Source organism: Colletotrichum chrysophilum (genome assembly GCF_026319265.1).
Source record: "Colletotrichum chrysophilum strain AFK26 chromosome Unknown scaffold_22, whole genome shotgun sequence".
Taxonomy (NCBI): domain Eukaryota; kingdom Fungi; phylum Ascomycota; class Sordariomycetes; order Glomerellales; family Glomerellaceae; genus Colletotrichum; species Colletotrichum chrysophilum.
The window spans coordinates 387,870-413,051 of NW_026517309.1; the positions used below are offsets into that span (position 1 = coordinate 387,870).

Below are 25,182 nucleotides of genomic sequence, written 5' to 3' on the forward strand. Positions count from 1 at the left end.
TTACAGCTCCTTGTGCTCCAACGGCTTGGCCGCGTTGGGCTCCATGCCGGGCCAGTAGACGCTGTCCGACTTCCAGAGCGTGTCGAAGCGCGCACCAAAGAACCACGCCGTTCCAATCTGAGCCGTGTCAGTTGCGGTGTCGAGGTTTAGGGTTGAGAAGAGGTTGGTGAAGGAAGAGAAAACAAGCGAGAAGAAATTTTTGGACTGACCATAAGAGCAGAGACAAAAAAGAGGGTCAGCAGGACCATGCCGCCCAATATGAAGGCTTCGCCTGGGTCCATGCCCGGCTCGCCCCGCTGTTTTTGTTTCGCCGCATCTCCGAGCTTCTTGGGGTCCTGTCTCGGGAACAATGAGTCGATGAATTGCTCAATCTGTGCATTGTGTTAGCAATTGACTTTTTTTGACGCGAACAAAGGCGCGGGACAAAGCCGTCGCGTACCTTGGCGCACTGCACACTGATCTGCACGTAGTTGGGGTCGCGCGGGTCGTTCTTCTTGTGTATCCGGCGGACGTATCTCCTGAAGACGTCGCAGACTACCATCAGGTTTTGCGTTGACTCGGACATGAGCTGGCATGCGTCGCCCTTGGTGATCTTGATGTGGCTGTTGAAGATGGCGGGGTTGCGGAAGACGAGTTCGAGGGTGGCGATGGCCATGCTTTGGGGGATGGCGACGAAGTTGAAGACACTCTGATCGCGGATGCCGGCCATGTAGAAGATGCAATCCTCGGCGTGCTTGAGCGCGTTGAGGACCATCTCTGAGCTGCACTCGAGGGCTTGGCGCTGGTACTCGGGCTTGAAGAGGTCCTCCCACTTGTCTACGTGCTTGCTCCAGATCTCCTTGGGCCACCACGCGCGCTTGTCGAGGTAGTCCTCGTGGATATCACGGATGATGTTTGTCTTTTGCAGGAACTGGCCCATGGACTCGGTGAGCTCGGGACGCTCGAGGAGCTTCGGGTTGGCCAGGTCGCCCTCAACGAAGAGGCGGGTCAGACCGTCGCCGACCAGACCGGCCACGTAGTGGCAGTACAGCTCATATTCCTTGATGGTGTTGGTACCGTTCGCGTTGAGCTCGGTGTCGAGGGCGTAGTCGGCCATGCCGTTGCCCATCTTGATTGTGATATCCTTAATGATCTCGTAGTAGGGCTTCTTGAGCTTCTTCAGCTCGACAATGATGTCGTCAAAGTGCACCAGAAGTTCGCGATCCTTCTCATTGGGGCCATTGCCGGTGAATGTCCATCCGTCCGTCTCCATCAGGGTGTCAAACTTTCGCAGCAAAGGCTCCTTCTCCTTGATGTCGATCGTCATATCATCTTCGATGGTGTCGAGTCCGCGCAGGACGAGGTAGAATAGAGCAACGGGGACGAGCAGCTCGGGGTTGAGCTCCTGAATGACGGCGGAGAAGGAACGGCTGGTCTTGTTCAGGAATTCGAAGCATGATCTCAGTGTCGGGTCTTCCTTGGAGGGGTCGCGGCGGTGGACAGGCTCGTGCCAGACCTTCCTGGAGGCTAATTAGCATACAGATTGCAGAATGAGCGCATGGCATGCGCGCATCGGCAAAAGGGAGGTAGACGGTACCATTGAATGATGGAGCGAAGCTGGTTCGGGTGGAGGACATAGTAGAGGGCGCCCATGATGGCAAGCGGTCGTCGCGACGGACGGTGGGCAAAGGCAAGACTTGCAGAGGAGACGACACGGTGAGGTCTGTCAGAACGTGCGGCGACGGGCGGTCAAGGCGAGCAAAGGGCCGGGTCAGACTGTCGTCGCGGTGGTAGTGACGTAGAATCGAGAATCGCCAGTTGCTTCGTGGCCGCAAGTTCGCGCAGTGCAGACGGTTGCGGGTGTCGTTGCAGTCGCAGTTGCAATTTTCTCCAGGTACCGAGTGGTTGGATCAGATCAGTTCGCGAGGGACACGGACGCTTCTTATGCTCAGGGACGGGATTGCAAATTGCAGATTGCAGCAGGCGATCTGGGTAACCGGTGACGACGGGAACTGGAGATCAACAACACACGACGGGAGCGAAGCAGTCGACGGGGAACTGGAATAGGAGGAAAGATTTCTCCGCTGTCATCAGCATGAGCCAATCCCATGCGCCGGGTAAGGTAGGTATGTATGAACTGGGCAGCTCCTCCCCAAATTTGCCAAAATGCAACGATCTGCCAAGCTCCGGCGGTGGTGTGGTCCCCGTCCAGTGAGGTGCCCGCGCTGTGCCACCGACGGCGCTGTGGTTGCCCGCCTTTTCAGTTGACAGCTCACGCGGTGGTTGGCTGCTGTGGGCGGTGGACCGGCGCGGATGGGCGGCGAGCGGCGCCATGCTACAGTGACACACGGCGTACCTTGCCTGTGTGCGAGCCTGCCACGGGTCCAGCAGCGCAGTGGAAGCTCGCAGTCGAAGGCCCTATTGGGGAAGGCTCCAAAGGCCCCCAACTGCATCGCACTCGTAGCTCCCATTTGGCAGGCGACGGGACCAACTGGAGCACCGATTCGGCTAAACCTAAGCGAGCCAATGAGACGGACGGCGCGGCGTGATTGGCCACCGAAAGGTGCTGACTGTCAGCGATGCAGGTCCCTTTTTTTTTGTCCATCCAAGCGGGGCACGGATCACGACCCTGTTGGTACTGCCTGAGAAGGAAGGTATTGCCCATATTTCAGGGTCTTCCATCCGCGACTGCGTCGTTGAGTTGGTTCTCGCTTCCGAGTCTTCTTTTCCCTCTCTTTCTCCGTGGGCTCAGCTCGCATCAAGTGTCACTTGCACCTCGGGCGTCTTGGCGGCACCCAAGAGGCCGAGACTGATGGTCTATAAGTACCAGGCCTGCGTCCCTTCCTTCACCTGTTGACACGCCAAATGAGGTGTGGGTGGGGAGAGCAGTCGACTTATTTCACGCATGCAGTCACCTCCCAATAAACGCAGCAGCTCAGCCTCCCCCTCGCGACCCGACTATCCGAACCCTTAGCACGCGTGCGTGCGCAATCGTCTGGTCCTTGGGATATTATCTCAAGTCTCCAGCCCATCGTCCACCACGCAACTCGACAGAGATCCTTGGCTTCTATACCAGCCGTGAGGCTCTGTTTCTCCACCATTCCTTGCGAATGGCATGACGCTGGAACAAGAACAGAGACAGAAACGGAGAGCTTCTTCTCCAAGTCTCAAGTCTCAACCGTCTTCCCCTCCACCGCCACCCGACTCAAGGGAGCACGATGCGGTGTGCACCTCGTCGGCGCATGTCTCACTCGTTGCATCTCCAAGGGAGCATACTGAGCACATCTAGCCCCCTTCATCATAGGCCCACGTATCCGCGATACATGTCGTTGAGGCTCCCAACGACGGCGGTAGCAAGTAGCTACTTGTCTTTCAAGTCTCCCACTAACAATACTTTGTCGTCCCGTTGCTGTCTTCGGCTTCCGTGGCGCTGCTTACATATCCATAGCCTTGCCAAAGCTCCGCCGACTATTGACTGAAAATAGGCACGATAGGCCCGTCTGATAACACGCGCCCATCAACATGGAACGTAGCTCCTGGCAAGCTTCGTACTCGAGGTACGTAAGTTGCGCTACAGGGTCGCGCGGTGAAGGCGGTACCTCCACGCTTCCATTCCTCTGCCAGCACCAAATGTGTGCAAGCCCGCCCACGTCCAGAGTGTCAAGGACCAGTGCAGTTCCCGGAGGTGGGGGTGGGAACGACATTGAACACCTGCTGTCCAGTGCCGGTGGCAGCTGCTTGCTGTGAACGGTCCAAATGGGACAATGGGACATGGAGTCTCGACCATGGGCTGAAATGCAGATACGACTCGTACCTGAACTGAAAGTTTCCGCCTTCTCTCCCTTGGGTCACACCTGCGCTGCCATGCTTACCCCAGATAAATAATCCCGTCTCACGCCTTCCCTTTTCTCTGCTGATTGCTATCTTGTCTTACAAATTACTCAATTTGTCCTTTTCCCATCCCCTTCCCATCCCACCCCACGACTCCATCCCTTGCCGGCGAACGACATATAAGACCGCCATCAGCTACATACCGCCGCTTGCCAACTTACACCATCCCAGCGAGCCGATACAAACCCAATTCGAAACTTTCCGTCCCCGACGAACGCACCCGATAACAACCCTTTCATCAACATCATCACAATGGCCACCAACGGGCACTCCGCGAACCGCTTCCTCATCTGGGGAGGTGAGGGTTGGGTTGCCAACCACCTCAAGGTTCTCCTCGAGAAGGACGGCAAGGAGGTCTACACCACCACTGTCCGCATGGAGAACCGCGAGGGCGTCATTGCCGAGCTGGAGAAGGTCAAGCCTACCCACGTCCTCAACTGCGCCGGCTGCACTGGTCGCCCCAACGTCGACTGGTGTGAGGACAACAAGGAGGCTACGATGCGATCAAACGTTATCGGCACCTTGAACCTCACCGACGCCTGCTTCCTCAAGGGCATCCACTGCACCGTCTTCGCCACCGGCTGCATCTACCAATACGACGATGCCCACCCCATTGGCGGCCCCGGCTACCTCGAGACCGACCCTGCCAACTTCAAGGGCAGCTTCTACTCCGACACCAAGGGCCACGTTGAGGAGGTAAGTCATCAACTCTCTGTGCTTGCGACGGCAAAGCTAACCCTATCACAGATCATGAAGCACTACAAGAACTGCCTCATCCTCCGTCTCCGCATGCCCGTCAGCGACGACCTGCACCCCCGTAACTTCGTTACCAAGATTGCCAAGTACGACCGCGTCGTCGATATCCCCAACAGCAACACCCTCCTCACCGACCTGCTCCCTGCCTCCATCCTCATGGCCGAGCACAAGGATACCGGCATCTACAACTTCACAAACCCCGGCGCCATCTCTCACAACGAGGTGCTTGCCCTGTTCAAGGAGATTGTCCGCCCCGACTACACATGGAAGAACTTCTCCCTCGAGGAGCAGGCCAAGGTCATCAAGGCCGGTCGCAGCAACTGCAAGCTCGACACCACCAAGCTGGAGAAGAAGCTCAAGGAGTACGGCTACACTGTGCCCGAGGTTCACGACGCCTACAGGGCGTGCTTCCAGCGCATGAAGGCCAACGGTGTTGTTTAAATGAAATAGATTTGGAATTGGCGTATCGGGAGCTGTTTGCTTTGGAAGGAATCATGAGGCGGAAAAAATGACATAGGAATGTGGACATTGAAATGGGATAACAGTTCAAGCCAAAATGGGAGCAGCATAGCATGAATCCAAAGCAATCGGGCAAATGTCAGCGCAGAGCTCCAGTGCAGAGTGAGAGTACATCGCGAGTCGGTATGGCCGGTGCAACGAGCAATTTGCCGGCATTGGCTGGTCCCACTGGTAGTGTATGCAATAGAAGCTGGCGGAAGCTATGCCGAAGATCTGGCATTGTTCTGGAAGCTGGATGACTCGCGGCGTTGAGCAGCCTTATTAGGGTCGTTGATCGTCGAATGTGTCGGGAGAACTCCATCGCAACATCCACGTGTAGATGGTGGCTTGCCGTTTATAGGTGCTGTATCACTCCGACAAGCTTGCTGCAATCGGTTGCAACCATGTTTGCACGGCAAGTTGGAACTCTACGGTCGCGATGCAGGACGGTCGCAACATGATCGTGATGCCGTGCAACGTCATCCCTGTCAGCAGGACCCTGTCCGCGTAATCTTCAAGGCCGCAGTGGACTTCGCCAGCAACAGTCGCCTGAAGTATGACTGGCATCGCTGAGCAGTCAGCCCAACAGATGCCACCTTGCTGGGGAAGTGGCGGGCCGTCAGCGGGCTGGGCACCGGTGGACGTTGCCTCAGCCCACCAAGGCCTAGAGCACAGTTGGGAGTGCAGTGCACCTCCAACGACGTAATTTGGCGGGGCACCACCGCAAAAACGAAAATCCACCCAAAATTCAGCCCAGCAGCGTTGCTGAGTTGCGGCTTCCCGTCCGGTCGGGTGCACCTGCTGTCACCGTCACCGATATTGGGCCAATGTGTGCGTGCGTCGCCTAGTTTTCCTTGTGATTTTCTACGAGGATATTGCGTACCTGACCTACCTACCTCGCCAACCTTACCTCATCGCCAACCTACCTTGTCCACCGCTTGAATCATAATCGCTGGCATCCCTACCCGCCACCACCCCGCGATCTCTGATCTCTGCCGCGCCGACCGTATTTTTCTCTTTTTCTTCCCCTTTTCCCGGTGCGACTCTTCCATAGATCTCTAGCTGTCATCGCTATACCTTGATACCCCCTTCCAAACTTTACCCCTCCTAAAATTACCTCGACCATGGTCGTCGACACGGCCTACTACGACACGCTGGGCGTGAAGCCCGCCGCCACCGATATCGAAATCAAGAAGGCGTACAGGAAGCTAGCTATTGTTCACCATCCCGGTAAGCACCCTGTCACGAGCATCGCAGGTCTTTTCGTGGGCGCGCATCACTGACGCCAAGCATAACAGACAAGAACCCCAACGACCCCACCGCCCACGAAAAGTTCCAAGAGATCGGAGAAGCATACCAAGTCCTGTCCGACAAGGACCTCAGAGCAGCCTACGACAAGTATGGAAAGGACCATGCCAAACCGCAGGAGGGCTTCGCCGACCCCGCCGAGTTCTTCACCTCCATCTTTGGCGGCGACGCCTTCGTCGACTGGATCGGCGAGATCAGCTTGATGAAGGATCTGACCGCAACGATGGACATCACGATGCAAGAGGGCGAGGAGGGAGCCGAGGGTGCTGAGGGCGCCGAGGGCGAGTTCCCCGGCACCGAGGAGGCTAAGAAGGAGAGTATGAAGGCTGCGGCCGAAGGCGAGAAGAAGGATGCAGAGAAGCCCACCGCCAGCGGCACCGCCGCCGCACCGCCCCCTGCCGTCGTCGTCGAGGACGAGAAGGAAAAACTCAAGGCGCGCGACGCCGCCGAGGCCGCCGCCGCATCCTCCGGCACTGCTACCGACGCTCCACCCCCTGCCTACCAGAGGGAACCCTCGCCCAGCCCCTCCGGCACCTCAGGCTCGAAACGCACACAGATCCCCCTTCGCCCGGCTCTTATGGATCGTCCGTCGGACGAGGTCGGCGGCGTCGAGACCGAGGAGTCGCTGCGCAAGAAGGAGAAGAAGAAGGGCCTGACTAAGGAACAGCGCGAGCAGCTCGCCGCCTACGACAAGGAGCGCGCCCGGGTCCGCCAGGAGCGTGTCGACACCCTCGCCCGCAAGCTCCTCGACCGCCTAAGCGTATGGACCGAGACCGACAAGGGGCCCGACGTCACCAAGTCGTTCCAGGAGAAGACGCGCCTCGAGGTGGAGAACATGAAGATGGAGTCGTTCGGCCTTGATATCCTGCACGCCATCGGCCAGACCTATCTGGCCAAGGCCACCGCGTTGCTCCGGAGCCAGAAGTTCTTGGGGATCGGTGGCTTCTTCAGCCGCGTCAAGGACAAGGGCACTATCGTGAAGGAGACGTGGAACACCATTAGCAGTGCAATCGACGCTCAGCAGACCATCGAGGAGATGGCACGCATGGAGGAGAAGGGCGGCGCCGACTGGTCCGAGGAGGCCAAGGCCGAGTACGAAAGGCGGGTCACGGGCAAGATCCTGACGGCGGCGTGGCGCGGGAGCAAGTTTGAGATTCAGAGCGTGTTGCGCGAGGTGTGCGACTCCGTTCTCAACGACAAGAAGGTGCCGCTGGCCAAGCGCCTGGAGCGCGCCGAAGCCATGGTACTGATCGCGGAGATTTTCTCCAAGGCACAGCGCACGCCCGAGGAGGAGGGCGACTACCTCGTGTTCGAGCAGCTCGTCGCCGAAGCGGCCGTCAAGAAGGAGAAGAAGAAGGGCAAGAAGCACGAACACGCGGCGGCGGCAGACGTGGCGGAAGATGCGCCAAACGTTCCCAAGGCCGAGAAGGCGTAGGCATGGTGTTTTTCTGTTGAGCTTTAGATAACCGATCCCCTCCGTGTTTTTAGCCTATTTTTATATTCAACGCTGACGAGCACCCACTGCTGGGTACTCTTTTTTCATGTACTGCCGTGTAATACTCTTCAATACCATACGGCCACCGCACACGGGTCTGTGATGTCTGAGATCCCCGAGATGTCGCCCTTGCGCTCCGTCACGGATTCCACTACCCAAGTGATGATGGATGCCGCTGAGTTTAAAATCGATCTCGGCCCTGTCACTTTAAGGCGCGTGGGCCGCAGACGAGTTTAGGCATGCTTCGCTTTCATGATCGTAGCATTTCTGTCCATGACCATGATGTTCGGGCTTCACATGGTGATGGGGCACTGGCTTGAATCTCGTGGTCTACGAGTCTAACCGATGACAACTAGAACGAGGGTCGTTGAGAGCCAGTCAAGGATAGATACTTCGAATGGGGTTCTGGCGAAGGAATTCGGGGTATGTGCTGCAACCTATCTAGTCTCTGCCTCTCAACACAGCACAGAAAACCTGCTCCATCCAGGAAAGTGAAGGAGCCCCCTCCCCTCCGGCCCACGCCTTCCTTCCGCGGACGTAAATATTCTCAGCCCGCAAAACGAATACCTCAGCAGCCAACTTGAAAAGACGAGAAGAGGCAGATGGACACGACGAGGAGAGCCGGGCTAGAGAAAACAGGACGGTTGTTAAAAAAAAAGAGGAGAGAAAAAGACACAAAAAAGCTCGGGTTCGATGTTGAACCCTACAAAAAACCGACGGTCTTTACAATGTCTTTTTTTCCTCGGTCGGTCTTGACCGTTCGACCACGCGGTCTTGCGTGCTTTCTTTGGGGGGCTCTTCCCCCCGACGACTGCTGCTAGAACTCTTTTCTCCATCTCTCAGGACTTTTCGATAGGCTCTATCGGCGCTGATCATATGCACCGCCGTGCGACATACGTAACGTGCGATGATCACACCGGCCGCGGCCAAGGGCCCGACGATGGCGAAGACAGTGAACCCGTATGAAGCGGAGTGAAAAAGAGCGTTTTTCTTCCAGAGCTTTGGTGGCCAGGCCCAGCTGCATAGCCGTCAGGACAATCGCGATGTACACCGTGGCAGACGCCAGCCAGGCAAAGTTGTCACGGAAGAATTTTCCGTGTCGATACCACCGCGGAACATACGTGCTTTCCCTGAAGTTTGACCGTATGGATAGAAGTTTGTTCAGCCGGCCCCGGCGGAGTTCGCCGTACATGAACCTCTCGTGGATTTGACCATCCGTGTGTTTTGTGTTGAGCTCTGCGACGAAGCGTTTCCAGTCTGCCCATTCGATATGTTCTGGTAACAAGTAGTTGTCTTGCGCAAGGCGGAAGTCGCTTTCGTGTCGTATCAGAGCGCGGTAGGAGTACAGGAAGCCCAGGGCGGACTTCCAGAGCGTGCGACGTGAGCACGACCTTGAGGGGTTGTCGGAGCAGTCACAGCCGTCTCTGCAAGATAGATGCCGAGTCCAGAAGGCAGGCTCTAGCAAGAAGGGCGGGATCGGCTTGGCGTAGAACTGCGTGTGGGAGCAAACGAGGTGGAGGTCCATCGATTCGACGACGATGATGTCTCCGCCTAGGACGCGCTGGAAGTGCAGCGCGTTGGGTGACTTGGGCTTTCCCGCGATCCAGAGCCTGTCGACGAGTTCGTGGAGCCTGCCCTGGCCCAAATCTGCGTTGAGGGATTCCTCCGCGTCTAGTTTGGGTGGCGAGATGATATCTTTTTGGAGTGCGTCTCGTAATGCTGCGTGTTTGGCGAAATACGAGGCAGGCAAGAGGGAATCAAGATGTTCCTCTATTTTGAGCATTCGATTTTGGAAGGGAACGATCGATTGGTTGGTTGCATGTGTTAGCATATGATCTAAGTGTGACATAATTAATCAAGTACCCATTGTGTTCGTGACATGACACATCGCCTTTTTGGGTGGATTTCCTTGGGTTCATCTGTCAGGATTGCACGAGGACGAGGGCCTTAGATCTGTACATTTTCCTTCCACAGACTTTCTGCGTTGGCAGAACATGGCCTGGGGCCTCATTGGCTTCCTTCAGCTGAGGAAGTTGCTTGTGTTGTTCAGCCACCTCGTCGGGCCTTGCTCTCTCCATTCGTTTCCTCTGAAAAATCTACCCCGCTTCATACAACAGTAAGTGATATCAAGCCATTGGCTGGCTATGCATCCTGCCCTGGGTGATGCAGCTATGCACACAGCGGATTTCGGCTCAGCTCTTTCAGCCCCGGTACATCCCAAGTATTGGCTCCTTTGGAGAGTAGCTTTATGTCTTGCGGTAGTTGGACTCCAAATACAATTTGTGATATCCACCTGAGATAATTGGTCAATGTTTAAATTTAGTGATGGAATGGGGACTGGGAGACAAAAGGAGATCGAACGAGAGAAAGGAAAAGGAGAAGCTCAGGTTCTTATTTGAGCCTCAAGACAAAACGATGGACTTTTCGACTGCAGTTCTTGGCTTGAGCCGTCTGATCCCATTTTCCGTGGAGCAGAAATGGTAGATATAGCAATCCGCTTAAGCGAAGCATATATGCCTGGACATGTCAGCTTCGTTTCTGATGCCAGCCACAGAGCGAAGCATCTGATGGGAGCTTGGCTTGTGTCCTTGGTCAATGATATTTCCCCGACCCGACAAGTCATCCATGCAACTTGTCGTCATGAGAGCTGCAAACACTAACACGAGAAATACGAGACCCTCGCGGGCAAGCTCAGCCGAGGTAAAATGAAGGCTCCGTGTTGTCGAAGGAACAGAAGCCGAATCATGCCTCCCAGATCCCCATGGTTCACGGAAACTCCCGTCTGGGCACATAATCACGGCATAAACCAGCGTTGCAACGCGTCTCGGAAGAGCCCCGTAAAGATCGGCGACGGAACGATCTCGTCATGTCGTTGTGGTTGATGTACTCGGTATTAGTGCGACGTGGTGGGAACTGGAGTTGTCAGCGGCGGTCCGGACTTTTGGAGTGTCCGATATCCCGTGTCTCTGTCGTTTTATGAGGTGCTGGCTTGTAGACGAGATTGATGATGTCGAATTAAGAAGTTTCCTTCTTGGGAATGTGAAGGCTTGTATTTAAATGATTGTTGATTAAAATACGACAGCAGTTCGCGGCAACTCAAACTCAAATCATTCACTTTTTGATCGACGTTTAGTCTCCCGCTAGCCCCACCTGTCAACTCAATTGCTCTCTACAATGTCCAGACCCTTGAAAGTCGGCGTCATCGGTCCCAAAGGCCAGGCGGGAAGCTGTGTGGTCGATGAGCTCTTGGCGCGAGGCCATTCTGTGGTTGGCATCTCGCGAAGTCCTCCCATGCAATGGCCCAACTCCGATAAGGGCACTTGGTCGTCAGTGTCTGTGGACATCCACAAAGAGCATACGAAACTGGTTGAAATATTTTCGTCTGGTTTCGACGCCATTGTCTCTTGCTACGGACCGAGTCTCAAAGTTATATCGAATATTTACTCGGAGGCTGTCGAGGGCCACGGGCGGATCAAGACGGCTTTGTTGGCTTCGACGCACGACGGCCCGTTCATCATCGTTGGTGAGACGTCCTCCTCCCATTGGGACATCGAGCAAGGGCTAAAGAGCTGAATAGGTGGCGCGGGCTCGATTCACGTATCCAATCGCCATCAGCTTACCGACCAGGAGGGCTTTGCGTTTAGTTGGTGGTAAGGAATCTCATCTTCCCTGTTTACAGCGGCTTTACTCACTGGATTTCAGGTGGAACTGGCCTGATGAGCATCTCGACTACATGACGGCGCGTGGGCTGGATCACGGAAGCCGGTTCATCAGCTTGGTGGCCACGCTTGTGAAATGGAGCAGGTCTCACATTCAACGGCCGAGATGTAAGTTCTGCCCTTTCAGTCGTATGGGGTCAGCCTTGGGCAGGATCTGACGACTTTTACCAATATCAAGTCTATTCTTGGATTCTAAGCCCCTTCGTCTATTGGGCGCGGGCTTGGGTGAAAGGCGCTCTGATGAATAAGCACACCCTGGGGTTAATCACTGGTAGTCGGATCGCCTTTACCATGTGGAATGGCGTCCAGGAGAAGTCGTGGTCATTCTTGTCGCCGCCTGGTCTATTGCGTGATAAAGGTTAGTGTTCTGAGAAATTCTGATAAATGCTTTCTGACCTATTTGTCCAGGAGTGCGAACGGGAGAGTACAAGGTCTTTGTGGACAGTCCCGAGGACCCTGCGGTTGAGGCAGCGAACGGCGGTATCTACAACGAGGACATGGCCGTTGCTATCGTCGATGAGGTTGAGAACAACAAATTAGCGTATAAGCACTGGAGTTGCACCGGTTCCATCGGGCTGGGCAAGTGGTAGTTGTCGAGGGCATGCAGAGCTCATCGATAACATACAGCTCAAAATCCAAACCTCATGGCCTATAAACATTTGAGTTATACTTTGTCGGTGACAAGTCCATAAGTCCGGCGGCATTTTACTTTGGATGGACACTTCGCGGTCCGGATTTATAATCCACAAAGCTCCGACTGGAGATGGTGCCAGGGAGAGCACCGCGTCCGACCCCTCGCGGTCCGAAACCCACCGGCTCGCTCCGCGTCGAGACTCTGTCCATCTCACGCCGAGCTGCCAATGCCTACCGCATAGCATAAGCAGGAGACTTGATGACCAACCGGAGGTCCGATATTGCCAAAGAAGGTTCAATAATGCTGCGACGTGAGTCGGTAAAATCGGCGTGTTGGTGTGAGGATGGCGAGCTACCCCTCATTTTGAAAGATGGTCACTTCATTTCCCCGAATCCTAATGAAGATGGTTGAAACACTCTGGACGGGACGAACGAATAGGAATGGTTGGAGGTAAACCTTACCCTGGGTTATGGCAGCGGCGGAATCACGAGGTCCTTGCCGGTGTATTGGGCTGGATGATACATAAGAACGATCTACCCCTCTTTCAGGTGCACTCGCGTCGTGGTAATCATTTCTTTATATCATAGTGCTCACAGATCGCATTGATTAACATCAAGAAAGAACTACAATCTCATTCAAAGACCAAGAACCGAGGATTTGCATTCAACATGGCGCCCGGTGACAAGGCTAAGGCAAAGTTCTTTGCTATTATTGAAGACCCGAAGAGATATGATACCACATGTAATACGCTCCTTATTGAAGAGCGAAAAGACCGCGAGACTGATGCAAACCTTCGCAGGCTACAAGAATAGACCCATGGCGACGAGGACCCCGTCCGGGGGATCCGAGCTGACCAATGTTGTCAGCCGCCGCGAGAGCTCGAGCAGTACCGGTTCGAACCACCAACAAAGCCGCATCAGGGGCATGTTGAAAGAGTGGATGAATCGGCCGGCGTACTAAGGCAGAAGGGGGGTAGGTGTGTGTAAACAAGACCCATGAGCGGGAGATTGACGAATGGTCAGAGGAAACGGGGGTAACAAGAAATTGCAAATAAATACCAAGATTCCCCAAATGTTATGTTTTGTTGCAGATATGAGAGATATTGATGCAATGCCCCGGACAAACATCTGGCCACTGAATGGAGGCGGTCGGAATAGCGCTTGAGAGATACCGTGTCCGCTTTCCATCGATCATCCTGATGGAGACTCAACGTTTTGCTCTCAGATTTGTTTTTGTGTTGCAATATTGCGGCAGCGCAAGCGATGACCACCGACCGCAGGATATTTGGATGAGTGCATAGTAAGATAACTTGGGGTAATCTGAGTAACACCGCCACCTTCGATAGGCAACAACGTATGGCTGCCTGGAGTCGACACTGCCGCCAAGCTGACTGCACCTGCATCAGTCACACAAATAAAGACCACCCTACTCTAAAAGGAGTCAGTAGATCGACGGTAACGTTCCCAAATGTCATCGCAAACTCTCGAATCACCTACCAAGATGTCGTTGTCTACCGTGACCATCCCGCCTTTGACAGCCCACACGCACACCATCATATTTCTCCACGGTCGCGGGGATAATGCGCAAACCTTTTCGCAATCTCTGGCATACTTCACAGACTCCCGAAACCGTACTCTGGCAGACGAGTTCCCGTCATTCCGCTGGGTCTTTCCCCAAGCCGAGCTGAGCGTGCCCGTCGCCTTTCCAAGGGACAAGGTGTCGCAGTGGTTGGACGTCTGGAATGTGTCCGACTTCTCTGAGCGGGAGGAGTTACAGGCCGAGGGTCTGAAAGAAAGCGTTTCTAGGATCCGAGAGATCATCAATCGAGAGGCGGAGCTGGTCGGGGGAAGGTACGACCGCATCATTCTTGCGGGCATCAGCCAAGGCTCCGCGACGAGTGTACATACGCTCCTCAACCTGAAGTTACCAGAGGGTCAAGAGAGGTTGGGCGCATTCCTGGGATTTTCTTGTCGCATGCCGTTCCCTGGGAGAAACCTCGCCGACACCCGCGCAATATTGGGACTAGAAGACGTCCCGGGAGATGACCGGCTGCTGCGAAACACGCCGATGTTACTTGAGCATTGCGTGGACGATCCTTTGGTACTCATCAAAAATGGTCGCATTCTGCGAGACACATTGAGGGGATTTGGAAGTCAAGTGGAATGGAAAGAATACAAGGATGGAGGGCATTGGTTCAACTCACCTACTGGTATGGACGATGTGATACGGTTTCTGAAGGCACTAGGGTTTGATGAGAACAAGAAGATAGATCAAGCAAACGGTGCCATGGACCTCTCATAGACACAACGTTATGAGACGTATAGAATCATCACCGAGGCAATGTACATAGAACGAATCTTGAACGTATTGAGAGCTTCTTCTTAATCTGTATTGCAATAGCACTAATTCTCAGCTAAGCTGAGTTCCTGCCACTCAACTAAACCGAATACTCTACGGCCCACGAGGCGTCAAATCTGCGGACACACTGTTCAACGCCTTTCGCATCTCCTCGCAAAGACACCGTCGCGCTTACTGACCAAGGAAAGTGTCAGCAACATACAGCTCGCGGACGTTGGTCATGTTCACTCCGACGAGCTTCCAAGCCATGATGCCCTCGGCGATGTCCTTGTCCTCCTGGTCGAGCAGGACGTAGCTCATGACGGGGTCGGTGAACTCGGCCTCCTGGCGGAAGTAGGCGTCGTCCTTGTTCTCGATGAATTGCTGCTTGTTCTTGCCGTAGCGCTCGTGCTTGCGCATCTTCTCGACGAGCTTCTGGTCGAAGAACATCTGGCCGGCGTGGGTAGCGACGTTGTTCTGGACGGTGTCGTTGGCGAGGGCCTCTGTTCCGGCGGCGTGGGTCATGATGTGGACGTGCGGGGTGCGGCCGGCGTAGTGGCCCGGGAAGTTGGTGCCAAACCAGACGGCGCCGTCGGCGTTGGTCTTCTGGAGGCCGCGGTGGAAAGTCTTGAAGGCGTTGTCGGGATCGGAGTCGCCGGCACCGTTGGCGTTGGTGACGACGCCGGAGTAGACGCCGGTGGCGTTCGCGTCTGGGTGATGTTAGTGGGATGTTTTTGAGATGGAGGGAGTGGGAGGGCTTACGCCAGACTTCAACCCAAACGTCAGGAGCGGGCTCGCAGGTCTCGGTGTCGATGACCTGAAGGTCGAGGTACATGGGAATGCCAAACTCGTCGTCCCAGAGGGCCCAGCGGACAAACTCTCCCTCGACGTCTGTCACCATGGAGTCAGCAAGGGTAGCTTGGACTTTCTGAGTATGGGGCACTCACAGAAGGGACCCTCGGTGGTCTCGATGCTCAGAACGCAGCCGTCGTCGCGGGTAGCAAAGACCTCGGCATCAGTCGAATCCATGGTGATGCTGCCGTCGGTGATCTCATGGTCGGTCTTGAGGACGTTGTCGACGGTGCGGCGGATGAGCTGAGCGTGCTCGTTGTATTTGGCAATGCGGCGAGCGACAGCCTGATCGAGAATTCCACGCTGCTGAAGCTTGGGGATGCAGTGGGCAAGGTTGATGGTGTTGTTGATGGAGTACTCCTGGCGAGCAGCGACCTCGCCCGTCAGGCCAAGGGATCCGTGAGCAGCAGCAAGACGAGGCATCACAACCAGGACGAGCATGGCGACGACGTAGACGGCGAAGCCAACAGGGGCGATCTTCCATCCAACCTTCAGACCCTCCATGACAGCGTACTGAAGTCTGGGGAGGTCAATCACCTGATTGATGCTGTGGTAGCACTTGCTGGAGAGAGAGGCAGTCTGGTCATCGATAACGATTAAATCGCCAGAAGTGATATTGCTCTGAAGCTTGATCTTCTCGTCGGTGATTGCCATGTAACCCTTCTCGAGATTGAGATCGGTGCCGGCGGCTTGGTCGTGGGTGATGGAAGCCATTATGAAAGGAGCAAATGAGACAAGGACGTCGGAAAGTATGACCGTAAAAGAACTGTTCGAAAGAATGAATGAAGAAACGTCAGAGCGTCGAAAAGACAAGCAATCAAGCCCAAAAAGCCAAAAGTCGCGTGAAGAAGCGATTTGGTAGCGTTGTTGTTGGGACGGTCTCGTGAGGTCGGGTTGGTGGGTGGTGAGGTTATTTTTGCATTTTGAGAATGGAATAAAAACCTCTTGTGCCCAAGCTGTGGTCCGAGCTCAGTGATGAAATCTCAGGTGAGAAACTGAAGCAAATTGTGAAAGGAAGGAGCGAAGGTGGGCGAGGAAGGCAGGTGAAGTAGGTGTGTGGGGCTTTGCATTTCATGCAGGATGTTGAAATGGAAAGAGCATGAGTCTGAGGAGTATTCACCTAAGAACAAGTTAAGCGAGCTTTCTTAGTATCACAAAGCTCAAAAAGATGATGCCTGGAAGATAGAAGACAGTGAAATTCAGCAGTCCAAACCAGTTTGTGGTTTAAAGACTACTTTTAGCTGACATATTACTTCAATCATCGTAGGGCACATATGAATTTAGGAAGACAGAGTACTAATGTGGCCGTTCTTTTCCTTCACCTTTCATGATATTTGGCTTTGCCTTAGATCTTGACCTCAAACGACGGATTCTCCTTAATCTGAGAAAACCACTCCCAAGCTTTCTTGGCGATATTCGGCGGATTCCAGGTCTCATGGTCAGGGAAGACTTGACCTCCAACATTGATCAGTCCGATATGAACCCCTTCAGACTCATAAGACATGCGGAGAGTCTGTGCCAAGTTGCGCTGGGCGGCCTTCACCAGAGAAAGCGCAAAGAAGGCAGGGTGCGGGCTGTACGGGAGAACGGAGCTGGTGATGATCAAGGCTGGCGTTGATTCTGGGCTGGACTTGGCGAGTTCAATGAGATGAGGGACGTATCGCTGCGCCACGGCGTACAATGCAGAGACGTTGATCTGGAAAGGACGTTAGTCTGCCACTCGTCTCATGTAGTTTCGAAATGGCGAGAATTCCGGAATCACCTTGAAGTCATATTCCATTTCCTTCACGTCATGAACCAGCATCTCCGACATTTGTACTCTGGCAGCGTTGAAGAAGACGCACGATGGTTTGCCCAGATCCGCATCCGCTTGGTCGAGTACTTTGGTGAAGGCATCTGGGTCGGTAATGTCTGCGGTGTAGGTCTTGACGGTCGCGCTCGGGGCAGCTTCTTCTACAGCCTTTTTCTCAATCCGTAGCTGCTCCTCGCGTCTCGCGATGAGGGCAACATTGCTGTAGCGCTTTGAGGCGAACAAAGTGGCCACAGAACGCCCGATCAGCGGGCCCGCTCCGATGACGAGGAGTGTTTGGTTCGTCGCCATCTTTTCAGGGATGATACGACGACGGGGTGATTGCTTTCGGGGGGGTTTTCTTCGGAGTGCGGTACGGTGAGCGAAAGAAGGAGGTACGGCGAAGAAGAGGAGACGGGCCACGGCATTTATGATGGCTCAGAGTTCATGATGAAGTAATCCCGCCAGCCCAATTCAGACCCCGAAATCAGCGTGGTGGGAAGCGGGCGATCAGCACTAGTGCCATGCGGCTTTGATGGCTTTAGGCACGGTATGGCATGTCCAATCATGAGACGCCTTAGATCCGATTAGGAGACTGACGTAAGATATGCATGTGCGGAGAAAGCAATACATTCCTGAAAGCTGACACCGCTATGCGAGAAAGATCCCTGGGTACGACATTCCTTTCTGGTATTCAAACAGCAGCAGCACACAATCTTATAGGTCTGGTTCGGCGAGGGGACACTCAAGAAACGAGAGCTAACTTACCGTAGAACGTGAAGTAGATTAAAAGACTCATGACCACCGCAAGACGACTAAGACACTCGACTTTCAAACATCGATCAGCAAATCTCATATTAAAATTCTCTTTGAAAATGTTACCAGGGCTTGCTAATTCAGAGGCCAACCCTATTCCATTCCCGGCTCTTTCCACCATTTTGACTTATATAAAACCAGCCTGGCTGAAGTTTCCCTCGCAAATCGATCCCTCCATCCTACTGGCATATCGCCATGAAACCTGACGACTTGAAGATTCTTTAAATCTGAAATAATTCTAAAGAATTCGTCGTGTTTCCTCTCCGTTAACTTTGCCTCCCACACCTTAGTGTTGCCGTTGCTCGGCCTCGGCTCCCAATCGACGACCAACTCATTCAGATTCGTTGCCCGCCGCGTGACTTCGCCGAGCATGCCCAGCCAACGATTCCAATTGGGATACTCCATGGCGACGAGCACATACAGCCGGCGCAGACGTTCGAAGCGGAGCTTCCCATGCACGGCGAAGCCGATGCGCCGGTCGCCCCAGCCCGCTGTGTGTACCCGCATGACCGCATCCGAATGGACTCTTTGATGAAGCTCTCGATACGCGCGCTTGGACGTGAGCATCAGCGGAGGGATTGGTTTTGAGTAACCTCCCTGCTCGATGTAAAGATGCAGAGGCCGAAGGGTGTCTCCGAAGTCATCATGGTCGAATGAAAGGTAGTACTCGTAGATACGTTCCCTGATTTCCCAGGGTAGTTCGAATAGCCTGGAGCTTTCTTGGTTGGTCGGAGAAGTCATCTCGACGCCACTGAAGGATGTCAGACTCGCTTCACACATTGAGCACAGGGGCTGGTAGTGGCTGAACTTACACTTGATTGGTTGACTGATAGTTGGGACGGTTAATATCAGCCGCTTGAGAAGTTTGGATCTGCGTCGTCTCTTTTCTATCTACTTCAATATGGCAGCCTGCTGTGAAGATGTTGCTGCCTGCTTGGTGCCGCAAGTTCCGTCCGAAAGTGTCGGATGTTGCGGTTGACCCGCTTCCGGGTGCTTACGCGACGGGATTGGCCACTCGCCCTCGGCACCGATGCGGGGCTGGCCGAATGTGCCGAACACGGCTCCGTAGGTATGGAGAAATGGGGGTCAGTCTCGGTGCGTTGGGAGAGATACCTCGAACCACTTGAATTCATGCTTCAAATACCCAAGGGTTTTACTTGAAGTATTTTAAAGACAACCTCAAGTTTTTTCTACTTTGCTAAATCAATCAAGCATGATATCTGGACCGACTCCCGGACCAAATTCGTACGCCCGAATGACGGACGAGCTTCCGCATCAACCCTGTCGTAAGCCCGGTTTTGACCCACCACAAAACTAGGTACAATGACCAGGCTTCAGCTTCTGTATCTTGGTCTTTCCTCCAATGTGCCTGGCAGATTCCACAACGTCGCAACGTCTTCAGCTTCCTTAGCACGTAGGATTCCCTCGGTCTTCAGTTTGTCTGCGGAGTACACTCCGAAACGGAAGAAGCTGAATCCATTCAACGAATCCGCCAACCTGCGTCTGAATCCAAACAAGATCCCGAGTACACTAGACCCAAGGGCCCAAATGCCAAAAGGAATCACCGCCACTAACGGTGGAAGCTCCCCTTTCGTCAAGACTTTGCCTTTCTTGGACGAAGTCAAGTTTGCGTAGGGCCAGCTAGTTTCGAAACCGTAATAGTTGTCGTACATTTGGTTGAGAACCTCGTGGCCCCATGCCAAGTAGGCCGACTTCTGCAGTTCCCTTGAGCTTACAAACTTGGAAACTTGAACTGAGTTGGACTCAGTGGTCATGGCCCGGACGTTGATTGACTTGAAAATGGCCTCCAAACTGGCCGTTGTTACCACTGCCTCCACATTGGTGCCTAGCCGGCTCATTGGTCCTTCTGCATTCACTTTTCCATACGGAGTTGGTTCTTCAATTTTGAAGTCGGAAAAGCTGGATGTTTCTGCGTGGATCATTGCTGAGCCGAGGACTGACCTGACGACACAACGAACCCCGATGGCAGCAGCAACCTCGATGGTATCCTTGCCCCTACCTTCTATTTTGCGCTGTACATCCTGAGATGTGTTGCCAAAGGTAGCATACTCCTTCTCTTCGAAGAATGTCGTATTTATAACCCAGGACCTGTCGCTGACTTGCATGAAAGGGGACCCGATGCCTTGGACAATGGTGCCGATGGTATTGTTGAAGCTTTTCACTTCGACATAAGAAGCCTCTGTTCTTACCTGCCAGACAGCCCATTCAAGAACATTGGCTTGGTTGATAGTTGAGGTGAGTGGCTCTTGCTTGCCGCCAACAGTATCGTGGGAATTTTGTAATTCCATTACGTTCAGCCTGGTCCCTACCTCCGAGTATGACCATAGGTTAGTAACTTCGTCAAACATCCCAACTGTGGCACAGGCCCCTGATGATTTTGATTGAAAGGCTTGGCAAGGCCCACCCTTATGGTGACCGAGAATAGTGAAATCAGAAACGTCTTGAACGATTGAACAATCGTATGCTACTCGAAGGCCCCACGATCGGCCAGAAATCGGTCCAAGCGCCTGTGGAACGATGAACATCTCAGGAATCCCTCGGTCAGTTGGGAGAAGATTTGGACTCTCGCCTAGAGAATCGTGACCCTCGCGGTCGAAGTAGTCTGGCGTATATATAATTCCAATCCCAGGTAGCGTTGCTGGAGATCCCATTTCCCATGCAGCCTGGGCCGCGTTGGTTTTCTGGTTGGATAGTTTGTATCTCTTGTGAAAGGTTGTCGAATTACGACCGACTACCATAGGAGCCTCGTTGAGACGAACGTATCCATCGGATAGCTCCATAGTCAGACCAGAGAGAGGCATTCCGACGTACAAAGACAGGCTGATGAAGGCAAGGATGTACCAGAGTTTGTAAGTCTTTAAAGAAACACCCAAGCTGGTTCTGATACCGCTTTGGTTATGTTTGAAGGCTTTTGTGATGCATTTGAACCAGCCGCCAGGTCCGCTCCAGGTCCCTTCGCTGTGGCTCAAAAGTGCGACGAGGTGAGGCGCGCCAAATGTCTTCGTCTCTAACATAGCAACTTCAACCCCGACGAGGCCATGCTTAGACCATTCCAGGGCAAAAACACCGATGATGAACCAGGAGTAGTACACCCAAATCTCGGTTGCTGATCCAAACTTGATTATGTCGTCGTGGGGTCGGGACAGGAGGTATAACCATATCCAGTAGTAGTAGCCCGTAATGATGAGGGGTACAAGAAGAAGAATGAGTGTTCGCGCCCAATATCGACTTCTTGGGGCGGTGGGAGGTGCGACCGATGATAAGTTGCCAGTACTAATGTCCGAGTTTGGGGTAGTTGGAGAGATCAAGTGATAACTATCGTTTCCCTTGCCGAGCCAATTGTTGTGGGCCATTGCGGCGGAGAAAACAGGGGGTTGTTGAAATTGATTCTGAAGATCTGATGCCCAGGATGGTGGCAGCGTTTCCCTCAAGGCTATATGTATAATGCTGCCCAGTCACACTGACACCAATGCTATAGCTAGAAATCATTCATGCTTGTCACGCAGTCCTGATAACCTCTGCCAGCTGGCACTTTACAGCGCCAACTCGTATTTCCTGCTTATGGCTTGGGTGGCACTTTCTTCAGGCAGGTAAGCTGAGCAATCAAGGCAATCCATTTGATGCAGCCAAGACCAACTAAACCCCACCCTGCCGACACACACCAACTTATATACCAACTCTGGGAGAAAGATGGGTGGCCAAAGCCTGGTGTCTTCTTAAGCATTTCGGGAAAGGCCCGATTTGAGGCTCACCAAGAAGCGCAGATTTTCTATCGCAAGCGACATAGTGTGACAATATGCCTCTCAAGTAGACTCAAGCTTGATACCCTATCGTCACTCTTCTTACTCCAAAATCCATTTCTCTACATAACGCCACGACTTCTGCCATAGTATTTTGTTTCATAGGAATAGAGTAGAAGCTACAGATGAAGCTGGGACAGTCAGGCTCGATCGATCATAGGGAGAGCTGAGAGCGGGTTGCCGAAATAAGAATCAGGCTGCGGCTTGCGCCACCCCCACCAAATCCTTCATTGAAGCTCGGGTTGCACTTGTGACGGCAGTGAGCCTATCTTATTGATGACTCAGCCCACATGCTAGCTATGTGTATTAAGCAGGATAAATGGCGATCGGGGTCTCGCTTCTCAGGTGACACGGATAAAGCCTCGTCCGCCGCGGCCAATTCATTCAATCAGCCCGTCTTTGCCAGAATGCGCTTGGGTACAACATTTTGATTCTCTGTCTGGTGTTCAATCTCGCCACGTTCATTTTCGTACTTAGGTATGAGATATTATCAAGTCTTGTTAAAGTCTTTTCTCTTCACTAAGCTTATATACAGGAAGAATGCTGCCTTGCCCGCTCATGAGAGAGAAACATACTGGCCATGATGTCGGTACCACAGATGCCAAACCAGCTTTCGTAGGGATGAGAGGAGTTTTCGGCTTTTTTATGCTGGTTAAAAGCGCTCAGCACACTTATCCGTCCAGATGATGAACACAGCCAGCCAAGATTATACTGATGTGAAGCCGGGAGAGCGAGGCTACTCTCAAATCGGACAAAGCCCAAGTAGAGGGCAAAACTAGACAGAGATCCAGGGCAAGTAAATACGGAATAAGATCTCCCACCACACGCTCGCTGTAATCATGAAATCGCATGATCAACGCTGACATCAGGCTTTCTCCGTCGGCGCCTGCACGGCGACAAGCTCAGGAGACCCAAGCTTCATCTCCCTCACGCTGGTCAACAACTCCTCCACGGTATCGACGTCTGTCAGCCACCACTCGCTACCAGTTGGCGGTTCCAACATCAAGGCGTCGAACTCTCTCGCCGCTTCGGAGGGACATGGGTGTCCCCGAGCTACCCTCTCCGCCAGCCGCGACATCGCTGCCGGTGCCCAGATCGCCAGCAACGGCTCGCAACTTCCATCCATCGACTGGTAGCAGGTGACCGGCACAGAATCGCGCTTGTACATGAGATGATAAATGGCGTCGGGTGGGAGGAGAGGGTATTCGCAGGTGACCACGACCCAGTTAGCCCACGGGTCGTAGCGGTACGCCGAAAGGAGGCCGGCGGCCGGTCCGGCTGCATATCGAGGCTTCTCCGCTGGCGGTTCGTCGCGCAAGATCTTCACTCTCGGCTCTTTGGGCGAGTCCCCATTTTCACAGGTTTCGTCCGATTCAGCCGAGAGCAAACCATCCAGACACTCGTCCGTCTCAGACTCGGGCGCCAAAGAGATGTATATCGTCTGCGGCTCCGGGAAGATGGCGCGGAGGAGTTGTAGCTGGCGTTGATACAGGGGTGTCCCGTCGGGCATGCGGAGGAGGTGTGTTGGTGTGCCCATCCGAGTCGATTTGCCCCCTGCTAGCAGCAGCGGTCGCATGGCTGGCAGTCCCATCTCCGCGCTGGTCTTATCTCACCACCGCGAACCGCGGCAACCCGAAATCAAAAAACACCAGATTGACGAGGACAGCTTGGAGATCGCTTCCTCGGAAAATGTCCACTCGTCTTTTCTTTGGAAACCCAACGGGTACGTCGGCATAGCCATGCTGTCTTTTTGAATAGTGCTAGCCCCAAGGCCCCCTTGCATCTATGACTTCTTGATTCTCGGACGTCATGATTACGCCATGACAGCCATGTCAATGCGACTAAGCCTGACAAAGCCACTCCCAAAACATGCACTAAGTGAAGAAACCGTTTGTTTGAAGGACAGAAGGTCCGAGTGACATAACCTAGCGGCATGGCAGTTTAAACTTACAAACTCACAACGCGGCCCAGGGCCGATCCGGGCCGGCGACAGATCTTGGATCTCCTCGGAGATGCGATCCGGAGCGATGAGATCAGCGCGCCCCCGCTTCCCCGGCCTGTTGTCTCTTGTCTCTTCAGTCCAAGGGTCCGGATTATTGCCAAGAAAACAATTACCGCATTTGTAAAGCCCTTGTTGGTGACAAGAATTCAACCTCTACGATACAACAAATAACTGCTGTTGCTCAAGCTGCATGTCATCTTACACCGGAATGCAACCATGCCAATGGCTTCAAAGTCTCAAGGTCTCCCTCCACCAAGCACAAATCATGAAAGATCATGCTTTCGCACGAGCATACGCAATTTTAGCTCACAATGGTTCCTCATACCTCAGGGAACCACCATTCTCGCCGCGGTCTTGCAGCAGCTCGACTACCGCTTCAACGGCCTCGCAACCATCTCCTACGTCTTGTTAGTAATGGCTATGGTCCTTCTTCTGTGCATGGTCAGCATCTACCTGCTCCGCATCGTCTTGTACCCACGAAAAGTCATACAAGCGCTCAAACATGACGAGTCCGAGCTTGCGGGGCTCTCGAGCGTCTCAATCGCCTTCACGTCCATCATCCAGATGGTCTCCCTTGCTCTCGTCCCAGCCTGGGGCGAGCGGTGGAGCAAGACCATCTACGTTCTGTGGTGGATCGCCTTCAGCTTTGCCGTGGCTATCAGTATCGTCCTCCCGTTCATCACAGTTAAGATCTATCCCTCAGGTGTCTCACGCCTCTCTCCAGCGACGCAGCTCCCTCTCACCGCAGCGCTGACGGCAGCCGCCGCTGGCGGAGCTATGTGCAACTCGGCCGCACTCGCCAGTGACCAGCAAGTGCCCGTCATCATCGTGTCGTATTTGCTCATTGGCATGGCTCTGCCCCTGACGTTTGCTCTGGACGTGCTTTTCTGGGCGAGGTTACTGGGCAACTACCAGCCGCCGAAGAAGAAAGCGTTCCAGGACATGATCCTCTGCGGGCCGTGGGGACAGTCCAGCTTCGCGCTGCAGATGCTGGGTAGATCGGTCCTCAAGGGAAGTTTTGCTTCGTACGCGAGCGGCGTGTTCCTAACTGCGGACGCAGCGGCGCCCGTCGGGTACAGCAGCATTTTTGCCGGACTTGCGGCCTGGGGTTTGGGTACGTTTTGGTGGTTATTCGCGATCCTGGGTGTTTTGCACGCGTTGTTTGAGGGTTTACGGCCGAGACCGATGCCGTACACGTTGGCCGCTTGGGCATTGGTGTTTCCCTGGGTAAGAAGCCAGTGCATGCAAAGATGGCGAGTTTGTACTAATGAATGTTCACATGACA

The 25,182-nt window shown here is 53.9% G+C and overlaps 10 protein-coding genes across 10 annotated transcripts; 6 read left to right on the forward strand and 4 right to left on the reverse strand.

Moving 5' to 3' along the window:
* ERG6_1 (Delta(24)-sterol C-methyltransferase) lies at positions 1-1,632 on the reverse strand (the record flags this gene model as incomplete). Its single annotated transcript, XM_053176760.1, has 4 exons — positions 1-117; positions 210-371; positions 440-1,499; positions 1,577-1,632. 4 exons carry the CDS (start codon positions 1,630-1,632, stop codon positions 1-3), a joined length of 1,395 nt encoding a protein of 464 aa, XP_053039370.1.
* Positions 1,633-4,122: 2,490 nt separating this feature from the next.
* Positions 4,123-5,067, forward strand: COL26b_003876 (uncharacterized protein; the record flags this gene model as incomplete). Its single annotated transcript, XM_053176761.1, has 2 exons — positions 4,123-4,566; positions 4,618-5,067. The coding sequence occupies 2 exons, from the start codon at positions 4,123-4,125 to the stop codon at positions 5,065-5,067; spliced, it is 894 nt and encodes a 297-aa protein (XP_053039371.1).
* Positions 5,068-6,248: 1,181 nt separating this feature from the next.
* Positions 6,249-7,867, forward strand: COL26b_003877 (uncharacterized protein; the record flags this gene model as incomplete). Its single annotated transcript, XM_053176762.1, has 2 exons — positions 6,249-6,354; positions 6,423-7,867. 2 exons carry the CDS (start codon positions 6,249-6,251, stop codon positions 7,865-7,867), a joined length of 1,551 nt encoding a protein of 516 aa, XP_053039372.1.
* Positions 7,868-11,937: 4,070 nt separating this feature from the next.
* Positions 11,938-12,236, forward strand: COL26b_003878 (uncharacterized protein; the record flags this gene model as incomplete). Its single annotated transcript, XM_053176763.1, has 2 exons — positions 11,938-12,004; positions 12,055-12,236. 2 exons carry the CDS (start codon positions 11,938-11,940, stop codon positions 12,234-12,236), a joined length of 249 nt encoding a protein of 82 aa, XP_053039373.1.
* A 712-nt stretch (positions 12,237-12,948) lies between these two features.
* On the forward strand, positions 12,949-13,240 carry COL26b_003879 (uncharacterized protein; the record flags this gene model as incomplete). Its single annotated transcript, XM_053176764.1, has 2 exons — positions 12,949-13,021; positions 13,080-13,240. 2 exons carry the CDS (start codon positions 12,949-12,951, stop codon positions 13,238-13,240), a joined length of 234 nt encoding a protein of 77 aa, XP_053039374.1.
* A 540-nt stretch (positions 13,241-13,780) lies between these two features.
* Positions 13,781-14,581, forward strand: COL26b_003880 (uncharacterized protein; the record flags this gene model as incomplete). The annotated part of the gene is made up of 1 exon (XM_053176765.1): positions 13,781-14,581. One exon carries the CDS (start codon positions 13,781-13,783, stop codon positions 14,579-14,581), a length of 801 nt encoding a protein of 266 aa, XP_053039375.1.
* Positions 14,582-14,809: 228 nt separating this feature from the next.
* Positions 14,810-16,183, reverse strand: COL26b_003881 (uncharacterized protein; the record flags this gene model as incomplete). The annotated part of the gene is made up of 3 exons (XM_053176766.1): positions 14,810-15,327; positions 15,380-15,508; positions 15,565-16,183. 3 exons carry the CDS (start codon positions 16,181-16,183, stop codon positions 14,810-14,812), a joined length of 1,266 nt encoding a protein of 421 aa, XP_053039376.1.
* A 631-nt stretch (positions 16,184-16,814) lies between these two features.
* On the reverse strand, positions 16,815-17,570 carry COL26b_003882 (uncharacterized protein; the record flags this gene model as incomplete). Its single annotated transcript, XM_053176767.1, has 2 exons — positions 16,815-17,165; positions 17,232-17,570. The coding sequence occupies 2 exons, from the start codon at positions 17,568-17,570 to the stop codon at positions 16,815-16,817; spliced, it is 690 nt and encodes a 229-aa protein (XP_053039377.1).
* A 5,190-nt stretch (positions 17,571-22,760) lies between these two features.
* Positions 22,761-23,405, reverse strand: COL26b_003883 (uncharacterized protein; the record flags this gene model as incomplete). Its single annotated transcript, XM_053176768.1, has 1 exon — positions 22,761-23,405. One exon carries the CDS (start codon positions 23,403-23,405, stop codon positions 22,761-22,763), a length of 645 nt encoding a protein of 214 aa, XP_053039378.1.
* A 708-nt stretch (positions 23,406-24,113) lies between these two features.
* COL26b_003884 (uncharacterized protein) lies at positions 24,114-25,165 on the forward strand (the record flags this gene model as incomplete). The annotated part of the gene is made up of 2 exons (XM_053176769.1): positions 24,114-25,011; positions 25,065-25,165. The coding sequence occupies 2 exons, from the start codon at positions 24,114-24,116 to the stop codon at positions 25,163-25,165; spliced, it is 999 nt and encodes a 332-aa protein (XP_053039379.1).
* Positions 25,166-25,182: the final 17 nt, after the last annotated feature.